We start from the raw sequence: 22,871 nt of genomic DNA, 5'->3' as shown, positions 1-22,871 counted from the left end.
AAAATATTTGTCAATCTAACCTAGATGTAATTGAAAATCTCCCAAATGGGTGAAAGACCATTACTGTTTTTCAGACATTAATATGCATATAAATTATGTTGGAGTCTAATTAGAACCTGTTAAAGTGCAGGTCCTGATTCAGTAAGACTAGGGTGGGACCTGAAATTTCTAATGAGTTCCCACATGCTGCTGCTGCTGCTGTTTGGTCCTCAAACTATATTTTGAGTAGCAAGGGTCTACCAATTAGATTTCCATTTCCATTTGTCTTGGTACTTATTTATTTCTAATTGGAATCCCTTTGAAAAATCTGTGTTGGTACTTAATATCTTTAGGCAGTGGTTTTCTAATATTGAGTTTTGAAATTGAGTGGGTTATGATGGATCTTTTTTTTTTTAAAGGAATAATTTAGAATAATAATACAAGAGCACATATGGTAAGAGGTAAATATTTGTCATGAAATTATATTTGTATATTAGAATGTATATGTATGTACTGGATCATGATGCAAAATATATTATCGTGGGGAGTGATCAGAAGTTTAAAAAGCAGAGGCGCCTGGGTGGCTCAGTTGTTAAGTGTCTGCCTTCGGCTCAGGGCGTGATCCCGGGGTGTTCTGGGATCGAGCCCCACATCGGGCTCCTCCACTGGGAGCCTGCTTCTTTCTCTCCCACTCCCCCTGCTTGTGTTCCCTCTCTCGCTGGCTGTCTCTCTGTCAAATGAATAAATAAAATCTTTTAAAAAAAAAAGTTTAAAAAGCAGTGTTTATGATGACAAGCAAATTATTTTAGTCCTGCCAATAAGAACGTTGTACTCTTTTTTTAAAAACTCTATCACAGAGCTGGAGGAAGTAATGTTAGAGATCTAAGTATTTTACTTTTTACCAGAATGTGGAGAGTAAAGGAATGAGAGATCAGCGACTGGATCTTCAGAGACGAGCAGCAGAAACCAGTGATGATGACCTTATCCCATTCGGAGACCGACCAACCGTATCTCGGTTTGGTGCCATCTCTCGAACCTCCAAAACAATATATCAGGGTGCTGGTCCCATGCAGGCTCTGGCACCTCAGGGAGCTCCCACAAAACCTATTAATATTTCAGGTAAGACTCGAAGGTAAGCTGATCTAGTGGGTTCATATTCATGACTTTCAGCCCCCATCCCTACTCCCCATTTACTATGAGTGGTTTCCATAATCTTCCAAAGCAGTAATCTTTTAAACTCTTCCATGGAATTACCCCTGTAGAAAGGTAATTATAACCCAGGGAATTCTGAGGGTAAAAACTAAAATGTCTCTGTGTGAAGGTTGCCTATGTTGGTTTTGTGTTAATAGCTTCGTTGCTTTTATTAAAATAATATATTCTCATTTTAAAAAATTGAAACGGGTGCGTGGGTGGCTCAGTTGGTTAAGTGTCTGACTCTTGATCTCAGTTCAGGTCTTGATCTCAGGGTTGTGAGTTCAAGCTCTACCAAGGAAGGAAGAGAAAGAAACAGTTACAAAGACTGATATCTTTCAGTGGGGGAAACAACAATCAGTACCCTCTTATATTAGTGGACATCTTTCCAGATAGCTGTGTATAAAACATGCCTGTGCCTTTTAGATTATGGCTTCCTTATTTTTTTTAAAGTTTATTTATTTATTTGAGAAAGAGAGACAGAGATAGTGAGAGAGAGCAGGGGAGGAGAGGGAGAAGCAGGTTCCCCGCTGAGCAGGGAGCCCGATATGGGTCTCGATCCCAGGACCCTGGGATCATGACCAGAGCCGAAGGCAGACGCTTAATGACTGAGCCACCCAGGCACCCCAGATTATGGCTACCTTAAAAGAAGAATGAAATCTCTGAATTGCATCATCCCACAGTAAATTATTCTCTTATAGATTACAGTCCATATGGAACCCACGGTGGCTGGGGAGGTTCTCCGTATTCACCTCATCAAAACATACCTTCTCAGGGACACTTCAGTGAGAGGTATGAGTCATTCTTGTAACTTTTATAAACCTTTAAAATTATTCAGCTTTTCTTATTTTTCTTGTCAGTAATTTTTATTTTTTCTCATAGTGAAGTAACACAGGTTTTTATGTCAGAACAGTAGTAGATCAAACCTAGGGGGATTTTTTTGTTTGTTTCCTTTCGATTTTTTTTTTTTCAATTGAAGTGTAGTTGGCACAAGTTGGCACAATGAGGTCAATAGTATTTTTTTTTTTAATAAAACTTAAAATTTATTCCATCTTTTCTTTCCCACCAAAGGGAGAGAATGTCCATGTCAGAAGTGGCCAGTCATGGAAAACCCCTTCCATCTGCTGAGAGGGAACAGCTACGACTAGAATTGCAACAACTAAACCATCAAATCAGCCAACAGACTCAGCTACGTGGACTAGAGGTACCAGCCTACAGATACTTTTTCATTCCAGTTTTTGAAGGGTTCTCAGAGAGGTTTTAAAAGGAAGAACCTTTAAGGTATTATGAACATAAAAACTTAAGGTCTGTTTCTTGAGGAGTTAGTTGTATAGGTGTCCATTCTTCAAAGAATATAAATACTTAAGAGTTCAGTGTGGGACAGTAGGAAATTTACAATGTCTGTTCCATGAGAATAGAAAACAGGCTATCTGGAATTTCCCAGCAGAAACTTATATTCCCTGATGGCACATTTAAGGTATACAGTTTTTGTCAACAAATGCTTTAGCGTAACATTTGTTTTTCATTTTTCATACTGCCTTTCTTAATTAAAAATAAATTCTCTTATTTCGTTTAATCCTCAGCATTTATTTATAAATCTTTAAAAGGCAGAAGCTTAGAACTTGAACTTAAAAAAGTATAGCCTCTGTGTAGCAATTGTACCTTTCATTAATATAGTTCTTTCAGTTTATAAGTTACCATCCCAGGTCCTATTTGACCCTTACAATGACCCTGTCAGGTAGATTAGGCAAATGGTATAGTCCACCTCTTCCAGTTGAAGGATAGGAGTTTTATAGAGGTTGAAATATAAACCCAAGTCTTGCTATTCCAAATTCAGTGTTCTTTCCACGATGCTGCCTAACATTAAAGAGAAAAAATATCTGAAAACAAAGATTTTTTAAAATCCTTTGAAGTGCCACATGAAGACGACTAGGTTTTGTTTACATTACCCTTTACATGGGAGCATATTCTTTGAATTAAGAAAACTGAAGACATTCTGCTGATTAAATACATTGTTCACTCCTGGAGAAAAAGATTAACTATTAGAACATTAGTCGTTGGGGCGCTTGGGTGGCTCAGCCATTAAGCGTCTGCCTTCAGCTCAGGTCATGATCCCAGGGTCCTGGGATTGAGCCCCGCATCGGGTTCCCTGCTCGGCAGGAAGCCTGCTTCTCCCTCTCACACCCCCCTTGCTTGTGTTCCCTCTCTTGCTGTCTCTCTCTCTGTCAAATAAATAAATAAAATCTTAAAAAAAAAAAAGTCATTATCTTTCTACAAAGATCTTTGATAAGGAAGGCATCCCTTTGGAAATAAATTTTTAGCTAATTCTATCTTAGATTCGTATATTATGAAGAGCAATAGGAGATTGTTTTTTTTTGGAACACATGTCTGACTTGTGCTCTTATGTAAGCAATAAGGCTTAAGAATTTTTTTTAACTGTAATATTCATATTTTGTCTTCTTGTACCATTTTATTTACATTGGTCTAGAACTTCTTGCTGATTTCTATTGTAAAAAAAAAGAGCGGTGTTTGATTATGTCCTTCTTTAGTTGATTAACTTTATTTAAAGATTCAGACCATTAACTCCCAAGTATTCTTCCTTATCCTATTAATTCATGGCTTTTTGTCTTAGTTGAAATTTGTAGACCCATTTTCTGTTCCAAAAGAATAATCAGCGTCATTTGAAAGTTTATCACATATTTAACTCAGTATGGTTAAAAGTCCTTGCCATTACTGAGGTTTCATTGAAATAAATTGCAGGATTTACTTCAGAAAATTCAGTTTAAAAAAGAGGGGGAAAGATGTGCGTTTATACTTGACTTCTCTTTCAGATAAAGTAAGAGCAACTTATCCCTAAGATTAAATTACTGTTCGCTAAGTTTAAATCTCCTAGTTTTTCTTTTTTAATTCAAATGGCACTCAAAGAGATCGTGCCTTATAGTGTCATTTTTATTGCAAATATCTTCATGATAAACGACTTGAGGCAGTGATCTGAAATTGGGCCTGGTCATTCTGTGCATAGTGTGAAATGTGTTGAGTTGTATGTGTGCTTGGCTTTATGCACTAGGCTGTTAGTAACAGGCTGGTGTTACAGAGGGAGGTGAACACCCTGGCAGGCCAGTCACAGCCCCCACCACCACCTCCAAAATGGCCTGGAATGATTTCAAGTGAGCAGTTGAGCTTGGAACTGCACCAGGTGGAAAGGGAAATCGGGAAGAGAACCCGGGAACTGAGTATGGTGAGTGTTGTGGTGGGAAAGGATGGGAGCCGGGAGAGGTGAAAGGAAAGCTTCTGTGTAGTGATGTCCCAGAACTTAGGGCTCCAGAGCTCTAGAATCATCACCCCCAGGCACTCCAATGGCTAATACTTAGAATAAGTCTCATGAAGATGGGCTACTTCCCTATTCTATTCATTCCTCCTCTCATTCCCTTTTGGTTTGAGTGTGTTCTTTGTCTTAGGCTTCTACATTATGAAAAACTTTCGGGGAAAACAAGGCAGTTAATTGGACATTATTAAATTACTATTAACAATACTGATTAGGGAAGCTGAGGGGATGGTGTTTATGATTTTGCAAATATGTGTTCACAAATAGCATTCTGGTTTTTATAGGCCTTTAGTTACGGAAGACCTGTTTTTTGTTATAAGTGAAATGGAATCTACACATTCCTTCAAGAGGAATTGTATCCATGGATGTGCTTAGGGTTTGCTTCATAGTGTATGAATACTGATTTTAGTGAGTTTTGGATTTTGGGGGATTGAGCCATTCCACCAGGTTGCATGGTAATTGACTCTTGGTGCATAGTTTTCATGTTCTTTCTAAGCAAATAAATTGGGTATTTCATTTTTCCGCTTTCAGTCAGTATATTACAGGTAGTTATTATATTTTGGCTTACCTTTCTAAGTCATCAGTTTTTCTGACTTGGGACATTCTCCCCCTTGTTTTCTAGCTTGGATAGTGAGCAAGTGTACCCTCTAACTGTGTACATCTCTATTTTAGGCTGCCCATTTCTTTGGTCATTTTATAAAACTATATATGATTTATGAATTATCAATTTGTATTATCTGTATTTGGCCTCTCTTTCATTAGCACTATTAAATAGAAGATAATTGAATTTACTTCCTTCTCTTTCAAAGGAGAATCAGTGTTCTCTGGACATGAAAAGCAAATTGAATACAAGTAAGCAAGCTGAAAATGGACAACCAGAACCACAGAATAAGGTTTCCGCTGAGGACCTTACGTTGACATTCAGGTAAAGGAAGGGACGTTGTCATAGTCTTACATTATCCAATCCTGACAGAAGTGCCCTCATAAATATGATTTGTTTTTAAAAATATCATTTTATATACATTGAGAAAAGAATATTTTCACATAAATTTAGTTATAAAACTTATTTTAGAACAGATTCAAGGTGGAATTGTCTGTTAATACCTAACAAATGAATTTTTCTTGTTCCATTTCTTCTTTCCGCTGTTTTTTTAATTTATTTAAAACCAGTGTTAACATTTTGGTGTAGACCTTTCCAGTCCTTTTAAAGTATGTGGATGTTTAGCCTCTTTCAAATCCACCTTCCACTCCATCCCCTTGGTTTTTAATTTGGTCTATCCCATATCATCTAGAGGTGTGAAAGGATACATGTCAGCTATCATTGAACAGCCCTGCAATAAACAGATGTGTAGTAATTCTTTATTTGCACAGCAGTAATTATTTCCTTAGGATATTTTGAAGTCATTTGCTGCATAATCCTGAGTTACCCTCCTGATGATTGTGTAACAATAATTTCTAATGCCCTGTTGCTTTCAGGCTTAGGTTTTAGCTATTTAAAACCCATGCGTTGTCCTGGGTTCAAAATAATTTCTTGTACTAGTAAGCCTTCTAAAGCAGGGGTCAGAACTTTTTCTTAAAGTCCAGGTAGTAACTATTTAAAATTATGGGTCTTATAGTCTCTGTGGAAACCCTCACTTCTGCCCTTGTAGTGTGAAAGCAGCCATAGACAATACATAAAACAAATGGGCAAGCTGTGTTTTAGTAAAACTAAACTTACAAAAATAGGCACTGGTTAGCCTTAGTTTGCCAACCCCTGTGCTAAAGCATGGACATCAAGCTGGAAATTAAAGTCGAAAAGCTACTTGCATATTTTTCCCTACTCGTAAAAGAAAGGCCCTATCGATTTTATTCTGTTAATCATTTTTATCTCTCTCCTTATTTAAAATTCCAGCAGTGATGTACCAAATGGCTCAGCTTTGACACAAGAGAATATCAGCCTTCTGTCAAACAAGACCGGCTCTCTGAACCTGTCAGAGGACCCTGAGGGAGGAGGTGACAACAATGACTCCCAGAGAGCAGGAGTCACACCCACTTCTGCTCCCTAAATTATGAAGAGTCCAACTTTTATCTTTCGCTCCTCATCAATTTGTGGGGCATAGGGGTAGGAGAACAGATAACTTCTAAACTTCTTCTCTGAGAGTGGTCAGAGAAATCCAGGAAAAGTACCGGAGGCAATGTGCACAAACACCACTACTAAAAACAAACCCTGCACATAGTTCACATTAATGCATTTTTTAATTTAAAAAAAAAGAAAAAGAAAAAGAAAATTAGCAGTATCTGCAAGCAATTCAGATTAAATTTGTTTTTGTTCTGTGAATGAACTTTATTTTAATAACTTTGGACGCCTTGGATCCAGGGCTTTAAAAAAAAAGAAGATATTATATATACACTCTGTTTGATTAATTGTATGATCTTAATGAAGTAGGTTTTTCTTGTATTTTGGTATTATTACATACCCAGTGTATAATTCCTTACCCCCAATCCTTTCCAACTTTCACAACCCCATAAATTAAAACACACATAAAGCACCGGACTGAGAATTCTGTGGTGCTTGAAAAACAAAGAGACAGTAGTAGACTAGTTATTAGAAAATGTGCAGCAAACCAACTTTTCCAGGAGCTATTACTTAAAAGCCATAATTTTTTTCCCTTTCTGGTTACTGGCTTCATGTGTATGTTTTTCATATGGCACTAAAACTTTTGTTGTTCAGAAGGGTTTTGTTTGTTTTTGTTTTTATTTCAGCTTTTTCAAAGAAATAATTACCAATTAATTTTTTGAAGTCCTCATTTCCATATTATGAATCCATTTCATTCTCTTAATGTAATCAGAAAGCCAGGCCAATATTGTAGGCTGTTTGATTAGATTTAAATGGAGATTATTTTAAGAATGAACTGTAATTTATTAGTACTGAAAATATACGGTTGGTATATTACCTGTACTGAACTGATGGTTGGAAATTTGGAGCTGTGCTTTTTCAAATTAAACTTTTGCTAAAATCATAAAATGTTAAAAAAAAAAAACAAAACAAAACAGGAAAATCAACCATGTTTTAAAACTGCAGCACTTGACTTGAACTGAAAATGAACAGTCACGTTATTTCAGTGGATGTTTTTGTTTTGTTTTACTGTCAAAACCCAAAAGTATAAAATAAAATGGAAGCCTCTGGCTTTCAGTAGATTTGGCAAATACAGACTGCCCAGATCTTAAGGATAGTTCATGAATCGACTAGTTGTTCAGAATCAGTGGCACCAGTAGGTAGAAAGTACCTAAATGTCCATTTTCATAGACTCAACTTTACAAGAGTAAAGAGATTCTTCATGAAAATGTTGAAAAGAATAAGGAAGAATTTTTTAAATTTAGTTCTGCTGCACATCTTCTGATGGCATGTGTCTATACTGAACTAAGACCTTATAAAACATGTTTGGTGGGGATTATTTGATATTGTCACCCTCCTCATCCCTCTGTTTGCCTCATTTTTAAAAAATTTCCCTTTCTGGATTATACTACTAAAACAGAAAGCACTGGTTATGTAATAAGTTACTGCATTGCTTTGGTTGGGTAAAAGCAAGAGTTTGTATTTTTCTTGTTTCTTATTTTCTTAACCCTTAACTCCTGCTGAGGTCATAACAACCTCAGTGTAAGCTCTGTGTCCATCACACTGTTAACGGAAACAAATGAGGGGGGAGGGAAATACAGTCCTGCCATTGCCTACCAGTAGGAGAGTCCAAACAGAACACTCTTTTGAGTAGCGATTATTTAATTTGCCCAGTCAAGGCACCGTGTTTATATACTATTTCACATTGAATTTGATTATGCCCTACAGACCTGGCTGGTCAAGGATTTGATATACACATATTGGCTTGGGATTCGAGCTTTCTTTTTTATTTAAATAAAAATTTATATATATTATATATATACATATATACATAGCTATATCTGTATATATATTGGGTATGTTTTAAGGATTTTTTCGCATGAGCGCAGCTGTTGCGATAAAATGACTGATTGGGAGGTAGAAGCACTGAATGAAGATGAGGCATTTTTTCAGTTAGTATCATATTTTCTTTTTTTAAAAATACACACTTGCTTTTTTTGCTTTTTTTGTGTTCTTTTTTTGCTTAAAACCCTCTTACATGTAAGTGCTTATTGTTTTTTGGGAGAAGGAGAGAAACTTTGTACATCTGACAGAGTCCCAAGATTTTTCATTTCTTTGTACAACTATAAAAGGCAACATTCTTGGCCTCCAACCTCTGTAGGCAGATTTGGGCAGATCTTATTTCTCCTTTGGACATCTTAGAAAATTCCTAAATTTTAGAAGCAGTTGGTTCAGTTTGGAACTCAGAATGATTCTGGTATTGGAAGGGAATTTATGGGTATTGATTTTGTTGAAGTTCAGAATAAAAAGTAAAATTCTATTTTGGATATCCATTGAAACATCTGATAAATCAGCTTCTGTTATTCTTGTTTTTATATCCTCCAAATAAACTCCTTGCTTTCACCATTTTGATTTTATAAGCTAGGCAGGAATAGATGTTAACTTATATAGTACTCTTATTCTGAATAAAACCAGAAAAGCCACTGTTTTGAATTGACTTAAAATAGTCCCTTTCACTTTTTAAGGTTATTTCATTGGGGACGGGGGTGGGGGGCAGATCTCTTAAATTGTAGCCTTAATTCTGGCTGTACCTCAGTGAGGCCCCACACACTCTAGAGGACATCTGGTTGGATAGAAAGAAGAATGATATCCTATCCCGTTGTGCCTATAACTTACCTATTTTAAATTGGCATTCTACCTTATCTCATGGAAATTCTGTGAACTTTCCTAGTACTCACAAGCAGTTTTAGGAATTAAATAAAACTTCCAAAGTTTGGATTTTTTTTTTTTCCTTTTCTCTGTGTTATACTTTGTGAAATGATGAGCCTATAGGTAAGTGGCCTTTTGGGATAAAACGGCTTGACTCTTTTTTTTTTAACTGCTTGACTCTTCAACTGCTTTTTTTTTTTTTTTTTTTGTGAAAACCTGTGAAAGGCATTGATTTTTTTGTTTTTTTTGCTTTTAAAATGTATGCCTTTAGAGACAGTTAAGAGATTAAATCAATCAGATAGGAAATACAGTTTTTATGCTTTCTACTTAGTAAATAAAATATTAATTTCTTCTGGAGATGAGTATTTGCTTTTCACTGAATTCAGAAGCAAGACTTGTCACAGATGAACATGAGCAATTCTTAGAGGGTTAAGTTAGGAGTATAATAAGCATTGTGTTCACTCTTGATTATAGAACGACACCAGAATCTCATTATCGCTAGGAATATAAAAGTATTTTGACTTATTTTTTTTCCAAGGTATCTCTGGAAAAGAGTAGAAGAACTGAGAATATCGACACACAGTTTCCTAACTTACATATAGTTCTTTTGCCTTATAGATATTGTCACAAGATAAGTCCAATAGCTGCCCTGTTTTGGGTAATTTACAGAAGCTAAAGTGACCAAAGATCCATTCCTTATTACTTTTATAGTCAAAAGAACAGTTAGTTATAGCATAGGTTTCTAGTAATAATACTCACATGATAAGACACTATTTCTAATGCCAGCTACAAATACAAATATTCAGAATGTGTAAAAAATTATTTGGTGTGGCATTAATGTGGCTGATTCTCTTCTCTCATCTTATGTCCCTTCCCTTCTCCTAGACTTTACTGTATATTTATTCTTTTGCCTAAAAGACATAAAATTCATATGATTCTCATTTGCTACCATGAATATGTAACTCCATCAGACTTTCCGTAGGTCTTCAGGGTTGGAGCTCAAAGTTGTTTTTTTTTTTTTTTTCCCCTGGCCCTTTTCTCTCTTGCAAATTCCCCTTGACTTACCCACTGCCCTCCCCAATCTGCAACAGTGACAGTTTGCTGCCTCAAAACAGAGCATTCAAATGAATTCGCTTAGCCAATAACTTCTGTGAAGTTGCCTTTTCTAATGGTGTTATTACTCAGTGATGCACAAATGTGGTATTTGCCCTACTGGTAGGCAAACAAAGGTCTGGTTAAGAATGGTAACCTGCTGTTTTCTTTAAAGGAGAGCCAAAGACTTGTGCTTTACTCTGTTTTGGTTTTGGGGGAGATAGCCATTTTGATTGTGAAACCTTTTAGTATTTGTGAGTTGATTGTATTGTGTAAGTAGATTTATCTAAAGTTAACTGTTAAAGGTAGCTGGCCTTATAAAATGTAAAAGTAATGAAAATTCACCAGTTTCTCTAAACCAGTGAATGTTATCTTTTACAATATTGTATGTAAGCAGTCCCCCCGTTTTTTGAGATTATCTTGTCAGGATAGCATCTTGTGTGTTTTGGTTTTTTCCTCATGTCTGAAGGACAATCTGTATCACTATGATCAAGCTATGAGACTGGTAAAAGAATTCATGAGCATGTGACTGGTGAGAAATAAACTATAGTCACTGCATGTGAGATTATATTTAGATTTGGAGAAAAACAGATTCTTTTCACTAAAGTGTTTGATTGCTTTTAAATACAAATGGTAATGGGTGGAGGTCTTACCATCTTTTTTCCACTTTGTTTTTGCTCATTTCAAAGAATTGAGTAAAGGTTTCATAATATAAAATCTACCTGTAAAAAGCACCTGTAATGATACATATTTTATTAAAAGGAAAGACCCAGTTACTTTTTAGGAGAAATTAATAATCTGCCTGGAATTTAACTGCAGTGTTTGCTTAAATTTGTCCCCTAAAAGAGCCTGATCGTGTTTATTTTTTAGTTGGTGATACCTGATAATAGTGTTGCAAGATGATCTCTTCCCTGAAAAATCAGCCTGTCCTTTTAGATAAAAAATTAGAGCAATTAAACTAAAGCAGATTTCACTTTCAACATTAGGGATTGAACAAGCAAGTAGTCTACTGCTGTCATCATTTTACCCATTTTGCTGGTCCTCATTCATACCCTTTCTACCTTGGACAGCTATGACTTGTATATTTATTTGTTGCTTCAGTTCAGCTTTATGAAATTTTCCTGCTGAAAGGACTTATTGGGAGTTGTAGGTGGATTGCAGTTAATATTTTATTAAATTCTTAATTCAACTTTTCTGAGCCATTTGAAAAAGAAAGCTGTATTTGTCAAAAGGTACTATTAATTGTAGTAAATACCAACTTAAGATTTGGTTTTTCAGGTTTTATTGCTTTGACTGTTAAAGATGTTTTCATATGTAACCAATCCTAATTGATAAGTAATACTAGCTATGATGTTAATAAATAATAGGACACTGCCACCACCAGGAAGAAGTAACACCTTTTAATAATAAATGTGTTCCCAATAGGTGGGTTTTCAATACTGCACTGAACAAAGTGGGTAGAGCCCTTTGAAATCCTATTGTGATAAAGGGACTTAACCTCACCACTGGAATCCTTGTTTTCAGAGCCTCTGAATTTTCAGCCAAACACTGAATTTACTTTAAATTTTATTCCTGAACAAAACATCCCTAGAGTAATAACATTTATTTTCACAAGACTATAAGGCACAATAACTCAAGAGAGAGAAGTTAAACCTCAAGATAATATTGTGTCCAAAAATGTGTATTTAGGAAAGTTAAATCCTGTGGAGTTAGTATATTATATACTAGATAAGGTGACTTGTTTTCTTGTACTGAGGTCTCTCTGTTTCTGGTTTTTGTTTTGCTTTGTTGTTTTTCACTCTTACGTAGACAGAGCTCACAAGTCTTTGGCATCCATTTTAGGTTGTACACTCAGAGTCATCTTATAACTGGAAACTGTCAGGCAGCCCTTACCCCCACCCCAGCCAGTGCATAAAGGGGTCAAGAAAAGGATGGAAAGAAACTATTGGATAACTGGTTGCTGAGTTGTTGTTGGGTTTTCATTTGGGGGTATGTGGGTGGGGGGAGGGGGGAATTGCCTGTTTTTTTTTTTTTAATCACCATTTATAGTGTTATCACTGATTGGCTGCCATTCTTACAGTAATATCTAAACAATCCTATAAAATATTCCTCTGATTTAAAGGTATTTTAAGCTTTTGTATGTCATTTTTACATCCTCTGTTCAACGAAGGCACTGTCCTGAGAGCTGCTTTTTCCAGGTGTATTGTTGCCCACATTTTCATTGCCATCCCCCATCCCCCACCCCGACCCCCTTCGTCCTTTCTCTTCTTACCTTCTGGAAATGAAAGGAACTTGGGGGGAGGTTTTTTTTGTTTTTGTTTTTTGTTTGTTTTTTTCTATTTTATTCACTGATCCAGTGGCCTTCTTGTCTTACTTTATGATGATAACTATGACTTTTTGGAACAAGAGCAGTGGAAAAAGCGAATTAAGATGATGAGCAAAATCTTTTACCCACTGAAGCATTTTCCAGTTGTGAGATTCCTCTTTGTGTGTTGTCTCTTCCCTTGTTACCCTTGCCACCCTTTTCCCCTGACTATGGTCAATTTGGTCTTTAGGCTCATACCAGTCTCCCCCGAGACATTCTGCAGTCATTATCACCTTTTTGGGTGGATTTTATTTTGGTTTACTTTGGTTTTTGGTTTTTGGTTTTTTTTTAAAAAAAAACTTTTTAACATTGATGCATATTTGCTTGGGATAGAGCTTGTGTAATTTACCAATCGTATTGATTGTATGTGATTGTGCCCTGCAGAGGTATATTTAACAAGACAAAAATAATTTAGGTTAATAAAGGAGCCCATGAGATTTGAGTCAGGTTAAAAATGACTTCATGAAATCACTTAGTTTTGGATAGTGAGAATTTATATCTCCTATTCTTATAAATCAGTGCTAGACAAAATAACATTTTTAAAAAGTTCTCTTGCATTCCTGTTTTTTTCCTTGCCTCAGCTCCCTGTTTTTTCTTGCCTGTCTCCACCCACCTGTTCAGAAATAAAAATATTGAGTCTTAAAGTGACAGCTGATTTTTAAATTGCTAGTTTGTGAAATTTTACGTTTGCCAAGTGTTTTCAACTTTTAAAAAGACAAATGGGTTGGAATTTCACAAGCTGTGAATAATTCTTTAGATTTTGGCAAACTGTGAAATCTGATTTGAAGACTATCTCTTGAAAGTTCTTTTGGGATAGGAAAAAGAACCGTGTTTGAAATGGACCATATTCTTCTCTTTTTAATGTGTTTATATTTCCAATTTTTAAGCAGCCTTCAAAACAAGTGAGGTGGAAATAAAGAGTAATAGGAAGATGTTTAGGGCAGCAGAATTCTGGGTATGAATAAGTACATGTTACATTTGTCAGGTTTTTAAGAGGATTAAGGCCATCTTTTTCAATTTTGTATTATTTGTGTGCATGTTGTTTATATCCAAGATGCCACATTTTGTTAAAATGCTATTTCCTTTCTTTATTACCTTGGAAACTGACTCAGCCTCATGTTGCTCCTAACTAGTGTTTAAAGCTCCCATGAGTTGCAGATAAAAGGGTTATTTTAATAAGTAGAAGGAGGTGATTCACCTTTTGGTTTGTAAATACATGAAAGTGTCTACAAGGTCTTTATCTGCTTTCTGTCAGCATTTATATTAAATGATAAATTAATGAGGAGAAATGTGTAGTCTTTTTTTATAAATGAGTCTGTGCCATTTTATTCTAACCTTGGGATTATTATACCTTTTTTTAATGTGAAAAATAGAGAATTAGATACTATGTATAAGTAAACACATACTTGTAGTAGCCAGTTTTGTAGAAATATCATAGGAATTACTCCAACCTTAAATACACTACAGTCCACATTCCTTCCTGAGTTGTACAGTGATTGCACAGTAAACTAGGAAATGGTTCTGAGATCCCAGGGTCAGTGTTCAGTGAGACTCCATGGCTAACATCCAGAGTGCTGGTTCTTACCGCTTCTCTTAAATCAGGACCTTATTTATGTTGAAGCGACATGGACTTCCTGTGGGTACCTTCCTGATGCAAAATTTTTGTCTTTCCATTCTTACTGACTTCTAATTGTCCTGAAATCCCCACCCATTAGTCATTCCTTGCAATTAGAGGATGAAGTGTAGGTTGATTTTCTCTTAGAGAACTGATGTAAAATACACCTTCCTCAGCAATTCAATGGTATGAAGAAGAAAAAAGGGGACGGGAAGGGACTGCTCTAGATTCAAAAGAAAGTTAAGAGAAAAAATATGCAGCATGTGGAGTTTATTTGGATCCTGATTTCAACGAATCAAATGTGCAAAGACATTTTTTAAATAAGGAAATTGGGTACTAGGTAAGACCAAGGAATGAATGACCTTTTTGTTGGGTTCAATAATAGCAACATGCTTATATAAGTAAATGTCCACATCTTTAAAAGGTGTATAACTGACAACGGCTGGCCTTTCCTTTATTTTTAAAGAAAAGTAGTACACATAAACAATGAAGGTTATTTACGTCTCCTACCAACAGTTAGCAATTAGGTGTCCTTTGTTTGGTACCACACCTGACCTCAAGGGAAGGAACCATAGTAAAAGTCAGAGGGTATGGAGGATGGTAACTACTGCAACCATCCTTGGAATGTTAAAAAATCTAGAGTGGGAATTCCAAAACCACCTGTGCCATCTTTTCCACTATTCTAGGCCTACCCTGCCCACAAGCAGTAGGGTGTTTTCTGACCCTTTACACTGAGACTCACATACATTAATGTGAATTTGTTTTTTGTGTATATTAGCATTTCACTCCCAGTAACCAGCTAATCTGCAATGATCAATTAATCCCCTCTACTTTCCAACATGGTGCCACCCTTATTTGGAACACCTTGCAAATCAAAAGTGAACTTTCAGCTACTCACTGAACACCCCCTTTGGAATTTACTGAAGTGATTTATTGAGTATTTAGTCATATGTACCACACTGTAGAAGATAGAGAATACTGTCTATCCTCAAGGAGCTTAGACTCCAGTTATGGAAATTGACATGAATACAGTTTTAAAATAGGGAACAGGGGCACCTGGGTTGTTCAGTCGGTTGGGCGTCTGCCCTTGGCTCAGGTCGTGGTCTTGGGGTTCTGGGATCGAGACCCACATTGGGCTCCCTGCTCAGCGGGGAGCCTGCTTCTCCCTCTCCACTTGGCCCGTGCTCTCTCTCTCTCTCTCAAATAAAATCTTTTTTTAAAAAAAGTTGTTTAAAACATAACAGGTACCAATGGTCAACAAAACACTAGAATTACAAAAAAAACTATTCAGCCACAATTGTCTTCAAAAGAGAAGAGCCAAGAGCTGTGAGAATGTACACAAGACTTAACCTTGATTGGCTGAGCAGCAAAGGCTTTCCTGAGGAAGGTGCACTGAAGTAAGACTTGAAGAACGGACAGAATGGCAGGTAATGCTGGAGACCGGAGACTGCTAGAGAAAACAGAATATGTGAGTTTGTATTTGGAAAGAAGAATCTGTGTTACAGAAACAGTGATTGAGGCAAGAGTAGAGGGAATGAGACCATGGCATGAGATGAGGTAGAGCTGGACCACAGGGGCCTGCAGACAATGCTAAAGTATTTGGATTTTATTCCAAAAGTAAAGGGAATCTAAGGAAAGGCTGCGAGTCAGGCAACGAAGGGATCTGATTTGTGCCTCCTTATTCGCATTTACTGGAGAGCTTCTGTGTCCGTACGTCTCACCTGGTGCTCTTGTTACGGTGCAGTCACCGTTTCAGAGTGGAGCCTGGTGTTATCTAACACGCTCGCAGCTGATGCCAGTCCTGTTTGTCCGAAGACCACACTTGTGAGTAGTAAAAAGCAGTTTGAGAAGCAGATCCAGTTTCTGCCATCATCAGACTTCGTGAAGTGAATGAGATGTAAGACACAATTAGCATTACCTGCAGACTACTTCAAGGAGAATGCGTGGAGCTGGGGAAGCAAGCTGATTCAGGGAGGTTTTTACGTCTGAAGAGTGGACTCTTAAGGGCACGAAAGGGTTTATAAGACGAACAAGGTGGACTGTAGACGCTCCAAGCCTGGGAACACATACACAATCATGAAAGAATGTGGCCTTGTAATGAACTTCGAGGAGTAGGGGATAGCTAGAAAAGTTAAGTGGAGGTCAGGCCTTGAAAAGCTTTGTGTACAGTTCTGAGTCCTTTGAATTTTATCTTTTAGCAGTTAAAATCAGTAAAGATTCTAAGCCAGAGTGAGATGTGGTTATCATGATTGGAAGTGGAATAGGGCCTGAGGGGAAAACCCAGTTATGAATCTGTTGCAGTAGATTTCCGAGAAGTAACGAGGGCTGGCCAGCACCAGGATAGTGCAAATGAAGAGGAGGGAAGAACGTCCAAGATTGTGTGTAATGGAGCCACAACTTGACAACAAATGGTACAAGTGTGATTGGCATTACTAAACACCCAAGGAGGTGCCACCAAAGTCAGCTGCTCCCCATGGTTCCCTTCACCAAGCACTAGGTCTATTCCTACATCATCAGGTTAAAGGGAAAAAATTACCTCTTGAAAATTCAAGGAAAACCTGTCACCTCAGCTTATCATTGTCTTATCCTCTCAAGTCTAAAGAGTTCATGCTATTATGATCTAAATTACAGGGCCCTCTGATTTTCCTCAGTCCCTAAGCTTGTCCTCCTCCTCATCTAACTAATTCGGCCTTTTGTTATCCTGACAAGCTCAGGGAGCTGACCCGACCTAGGAATCCCGGACCGCGGGCATGACGGGCTACCTTTCCAGAGTGGGCCGGCCCATTTCTCCCACTGAGCAGCTTGAGGGTTTTGCCTTCGGCACCGTTCCCTGCCGAGCTGAACTTCGGTAAGCACGCACGGTGGGATTCCTGAAGCTCGTCTCTGTTCAAAGTTGGGACAACCTATTACCCAGCAGCATCTGTTGGTTTTCAGCACTAGCCGCCTGGAAAGGGCCCAACACCAACCGTGTGTCCTGAAGGGATAAAAGCTACGAAGCCACATTTATTCCTAGATGCTCATTTCCACCTCTGCCCTCAAATGGATTTGGGCCGATTTGCTAAAGCAGCCCCCCCTCCGCAGTGGTGGGTGAGAGACCCCAGTCACATGATTGACCCATACTCACCAAACACGCCCCCTCGGCCTTGGCTTCACTAGCTGTTTCCTGTTGCTTCTGGGTCTGTCCAAGCCAACCCCTCTTTCTCCGGCTGACTTTCCCCCATGCCTCTGCTTCTGCTCTCTGTCTTCTCCTTTCTCTTTCACCACCTACAGCTTCCCGGACTAAAGTAGGACAGTGAGCTTTGACTCCATGCAACACTGTCCTGCTCAGCCTCCCGAGAATACCCTCGCCCCAGACTTCGGTTCATGCAAGGTGTCAGTCCCTCCGGATAAGAGAGCATTTTTAATAATCTCAACTTACCATTTAGGAGGAATTTAAAGTATTTTTCTGTTAGTAAGTTAGCAAAACTACTCTGAAGCTGGGTTTCTTCAAACACAAATATTTATTGAGTACCTGGTACGTGGAAGACCCAGTGGCATGTGCACTGGGCATGTTCAATAAATATTTGTGGCTTTGGTTTGGTGTCCCTGAAACGAAAGCTGGACTTTCTAACCTGTGTGAGAATTTGAACGAATTCCAGTGAGAGGCTTTGAGACGCGTACCTAAAAGCTGCCCAATAATAATGCAGGGTTATTTTGATAAACTTTATTTCACCTTAATTAAAATAGCATAACCACCTCATCCACTAGAAGCCCAGGAGAGCTGGGGATGGCTCTGGTTTTTGTGCTAGGTATTTCGCCAGATTTCCACGAAGAGGTAAGCTTTGAGTTACTCAGTAACCAGCAGCAGGAGCTCAGCTCTACTGTTTGTACTCGCCAAGGTCATCGTCTTGGTGCCAAAGAATAGAACAGCCCAGGATATAAGGGAACGAACAGCAAGGATCAGCCGAATTACCTGCTCAAGAGCTGCTACTGAGACGAGAGGCAGATCGGGAAAGAGGCGTTTTTAAACTTTATTACTCAACTTCAAAGTAGTATTTTTTAAAAAGAGAGGGTGGGGCGCCGGGTGACTCAGTCGGTTAGGCGTCTGACTTGGTTTCAGCTCAGCTCGTGATGTCGAGTTCGATCGAGCCCCACATCCGACTGCACGCCCTCGGGGAGTCTGCGGCTCTCCCTCTCCCACCGCCCCTCCCCCCACTCGCGTGCGTGCGCTCTCCCTCTCTCTCTCTCTCAAATAAATAAATCTTTAACCCAATAAATAACTAATAAATAAATAAAGAGAGGGTGACTGAATGCTATACTGTGTCTCCTCAAACCAACCCCTAAACAGCAGAGCACAGAGAGCCTCTGGCTCCTTCCAACCTTATTTCCACTCAGAGAAAAATAGCGTCTGCCCCCAATGCCAGAAATGGTTAGAAGATGAAAAATTCAATTTAAATATACTTTTATGTATTTCAAAATAGACCATTGTTAAAGCACTACAGAATGTTGAGTCTGTGGGTGGCTGGGTTGGGGGAGGGGGAAGATCCAGATTAGCTTGCCCAGCATATAAGCTCTTTTTCCCTTTCCTCATCAAACCAGGCTGAAATGAACTGAGAGGAAAGGGATTTGGGGTCGTGAAAATCTAGGCAGTGCAAAGGCAAGGGGGGGGGTGTATAAGACCCAGAGACTAGGCTGGTGTTAAAGACTCCCAAAGACCCACTGAAAATCTCGTTTGGAATGTGCATCGGAGACAACAGCTCTCTAATTAAAATATGTGTGACCAAAGAAGGTGGCAGTCCTTGGGTCCTTTCTGGGCCTGGAGCCCTGGATCCGGAGGAACTTGGATCGTGGACAAACTTGGTAGAGAATACCCAGAGGAGGAGAACCATGTGATGACGTATAAACCCTAACCCAAGAAAAACAACGGGACCCTGTGAGTTTTAACTCGGGGAGACATTTTCTTCATAGCTGTCTTATAGGAGCACAGAACCCGTGAGACAGGCACAAAGGGTCTGAATCTCAGCTTCACTAGCTTTGTAATTGGGGCATGTTCTTAAGCCTTGTGAATAGCAGTTTTCTCATCTGTAAACTGGGCATAATAATATCTAACTGATAACAGCTGACAGAATTGTAGAAGCTAATGCCTGTGAAGCCCTCAGCATAGATCCTGGTGTATAGTAAGTGTTCTAAAGTGACACCTATTATATTGATTGTATTCAAAGAGGTAAAGAATTTGACCTAAGCTAAGGTGAAGTTATGGTTAAATTATAGACCATGGAATATTCTACAGCCATTAGAAATTATATGGCCAAGCAGGGACACCTAAACACCTCTGTTCCACCTGCAGACATGGAACTGGGCTTGTCTCCCTCTCCTTTTTTCCTTTGTTACCAGCCAGGGGCTCAGCCTGCTTCAGACCCTCTTTGGTGCCGCCTTCATCATGCCCTGGTACTTCTCTCTCCCCAAGCCTGGAACACAACACTGACACCCTTATTGCTCACAGAGTCAAGACCTGTGTGAATAAGTGATACTTGGCATGTTAAAAAGTAGAACACTAGGGGAGCCTGGATGGCTTAATCGGTTAAGCCTCTGACCCTTGATTTCAGCTCAGGTCATGATCTCAAGGTTGTGAGATGGAGCCCCATGTGGGCTCCGTGCTGGGTGTGGAGCCTGCTTAAGATTCTCTCCTCTCCCTGTGCTCCTCCCCACCCCCACCCCCTGCTTGTGTGCATGCTCTCTCTCTCCCCAAAAAAGAAAAAAAAAAGAAAAAGTAGAACACCAAATAAGAATGTACATAGTGACAAGCCTTGCGTCCTCCCCTGTCTGTCCACTCCTCACCCCATCATCTCCACTTTGTGATACAAAAGGTAGCATACTGAACACTGATCTGCAGCATACTTTTTTCCCTACTTAGTTATCCTGGAAATTTTCCGTACCAGTTCAGAGAAAGTATCCTCATTCTTTTTGACAGTGGCATAGTCTTCCGAATGTACTTTGGTTTATTTATTTAACTAGTCCCTTGTAGATGGAAGTTGTTTGTAATCTTCTTCTATTACTACAAATCAAGTTACAATTAGTAATCTCATCGACACCCATGCAGATATATCTGTAGGATACATTTCTTAAAGTGAGATTTCCAGCTCAAAGGCTAAATTCATTTGTAATTTTTGGTATTGTCAAATTTCCTTTCAAACGGTTACAGCATTCTGCCCTCCCAAGCGATGGGTAAAAGGGCCTATTTCCTCACATTCCCTCAAGAGAGTGTGCTAGCTTAATCTCTTTTAATTCCAATAATATTTAGTGATAATCCTTTTGAGGGACTCAGATGAGAAATAACTGGGAAAGTACAGTGCTTAAAAAGTCTTGCAAAGGAATCATTGAGGGATGGTAAAATTAGCAAGTGAAAGTTTGATGAAAAACAATGTATTTATATACTCTCAAGGTATCTGCCCACAAGATACTTATTTAATAAAAAAGATAAAATCGCACATTTTACAGCAGAGAACAAAACTTGGCAGACACCATCCTAACCAAGTGATCAAAGTTATTAACATCACACCAGTAATGGAACAAATTGACATCATGTGTCTCCTGATATCATGCACTGAGAAAGACACAATATTACTTCTGTAATATGTCTGCCCCCCAAAAATTATAAATTCAGTCTAATTGTGAGGAAACCTCAGACATACTCAAATTAAGAGGCATTCTTCAAAAATAACTGGCTTGGGGATGCCTGGCTGGCTTAGTCAATGGAGGATGCGACTCTTGATCTCAGTCAGGGTCTTGAGTTCAAGACCCACACTGGGCATGGAGCCTACTTGGAAAAAAAAAAAGGTAAAAAAAAAAATAATAAATAACTGCCTTATACTCTTAAAAAATGACAAAAGAGAGCAACTTTTTCAAACCAGGAGACACTAGAGACATGACACCCTTTCGGCCAGAAGAGCTGTAAAAGGACCAATGCAAAGGGAAAGAGGAGAGGCACTCACTGTAGGTTCTGTAGGCCTTTCAGGAAACATGGGGTGGTTTCTTTGGCCACATACATGCAAATCCACAAGAAAGATGAAATTGTAGACATCAATGGATGGGCACTGTGCTAAAAAGAATGCCCCATGAATATTAAAACATGGTAAAACTGGAAAAGTCAGCCACATTACCCAGGATGCTGTTGGCATTACTGTAGACAAGTTAAGGGCAAGATTGTTGCCAAGAGAATGAATGGGCATGTTGAGCATATTAAGCATTCTAAGAGCTGAGATAGCTTCGTGAGGCGTGTGAAGGAAAATCATCAGAAAAAGAAGCCGGAGAGAAAGAGACTTTGGTTCAACTGAAGTGCCAGCCTGCCCCACCCAGAGGAGCTCACGTGGGGACCAGCTAAAAGGAGCCTGAGCTGATGGAACCCATTCCCTATGAACTCATGGCATGACAGGTGTAGAAAATATAAAAGACCTCTGGACTGTAAACCAAAAAAGAGAGAGAGAGAGAGAGAAAGACATGACAACTAAATGCAACGTGTGATCCTAGAAAAGGAAAAAATGCAGGAGGGGGCACTAAATCAACGTTTCCCAAAGTGTGGTCCAGGAGCCCCAGGAAGTCCCCGGGAACTCCTGCATGGATGCATGAGGTCAAACTTTTAATGTACAGTTTTTAATAATACTTAGATGTTATTTAACAAGATTACAAAGGGATCCTGAGGGCAAAAAGTTTGAGAACCACTGATGTAAAGAACATTGGTGGGACAACTGGCAAACTTAGAGTACAGTTTATAGATTTGAATATAGTCCTATATCACGGTCGGTTTTTCTGACTTTGATCATTGTACCCCGTGGTCACATAAGGTCATGTGCTTGTTTTTAGGAACTTCACACTATTTAGGGATAAAGGGACACTATATCTGCAACTTACTCCCAAATAGTACAGAAAGTAATATGGATTACATAAATATACATATGAATTATACCCATGAGTGTACCACTTTCAAAGAATCTTCAATCACACGGAAGGAGGCATACTTTTCCTGTGAGTGCTGTTGCAGCAATCCTTATGATATTGTTTTTGGCTATTTAGGAAAAGGAAAATATAAATAAACCTACCCTTTATCTCCATTAGTTTGAATTCATTTAATCTCCCCAATAACTAAAAGTAAAAGCAATATACACAAAGAAACAGGATTTGGTTTCTTTGCTTTTAAAGAAGTATCTCAAGGGTGCCTGGCTGGCTCAGTCAGTAGAATGTGAGTCTTGATCTCAGGACTGTGAGTCTGGGGTTGGATGTAGAAAGTCTTAAAAAGAAAATATTTTAGGCGCCTGGGTGGTTCAGCCGTTAAGCATCTGCCTTTGGCTCAAGTCATGATCCCAGGGTCCCAGGATCGAGCCCCACATTGGGCTCCCTGCTCTTTGGGAAGCTTGCTTCTTCCTCTCCCACTCACCCTGCTTGTGTTCCCTCTCTGTCTCTCTCTGTCGAATAAATAAATAAAATCCTTAAAAATAATAATAATAAATAAATAATTAAAAAAATA

The 22,871-nt window shown here is 38.6% G+C and overlaps 1 protein-coding gene across 7 annotated transcripts in view; it reads left to right on the top strand.

The window, feature by feature from the left end:
- The window catches only part of RC3H1 (ring finger and CCCH-type domains 1), an 83,339-nt gene extending 69,298 nt beyond the window's left edge, over nt 1-14,041 (top strand). For 2 of the 7 annotated variants that reach the window (XM_040636226.1, XM_040636227.1), the window contains 6 exons: nt 885-1,098; nt 1,872-1,962; nt 2,242-2,374; nt 4,238-4,408; nt 5,305-5,420; nt 6,387-14,041. In XM_040636226.1, the coding sequence (XP_040492160.1) occupies nt 885-1,098; nt 1,872-1,962; nt 2,242-2,374; nt 4,238-4,408; nt 5,305-5,420; nt 6,387-6,540 (879 nt within the window). In that variant the 3' untranslated portion in view covers nt 6,541-14,041. The remainder of the gene's footprint in view (nt 1-884; nt 1,099-1,871; nt 1,963-2,241; nt 2,375-4,237; nt 4,409-5,304; nt 5,421-6,386) is intronic. The other 5 variants (XM_040636230.1, XM_040636229.1, XM_040636228.1 and 2 more) reach the window with 5 other exon arrangements.
- The last annotated feature ends 8,830 nt before the right edge of the window (nt 14,042-22,871 follow it).

Source organism: Ursus maritimus, unplaced genomic scaffold (assembly GCF_017311325.1).
Source record: "Ursus maritimus isolate PB19 unplaced genomic scaffold, ASM1731132v1 scaffold_2, whole genome shotgun sequence".
Lineage (NCBI taxonomy): Eukaryota > Metazoa > Chordata > Mammalia > Carnivora > Ursidae > Ursus > Ursus maritimus.
The sequence above is the reverse complement of the archived record's forward strand: the minus strand, read 5'-3'. Positions and strand labels throughout refer to the sequence as shown.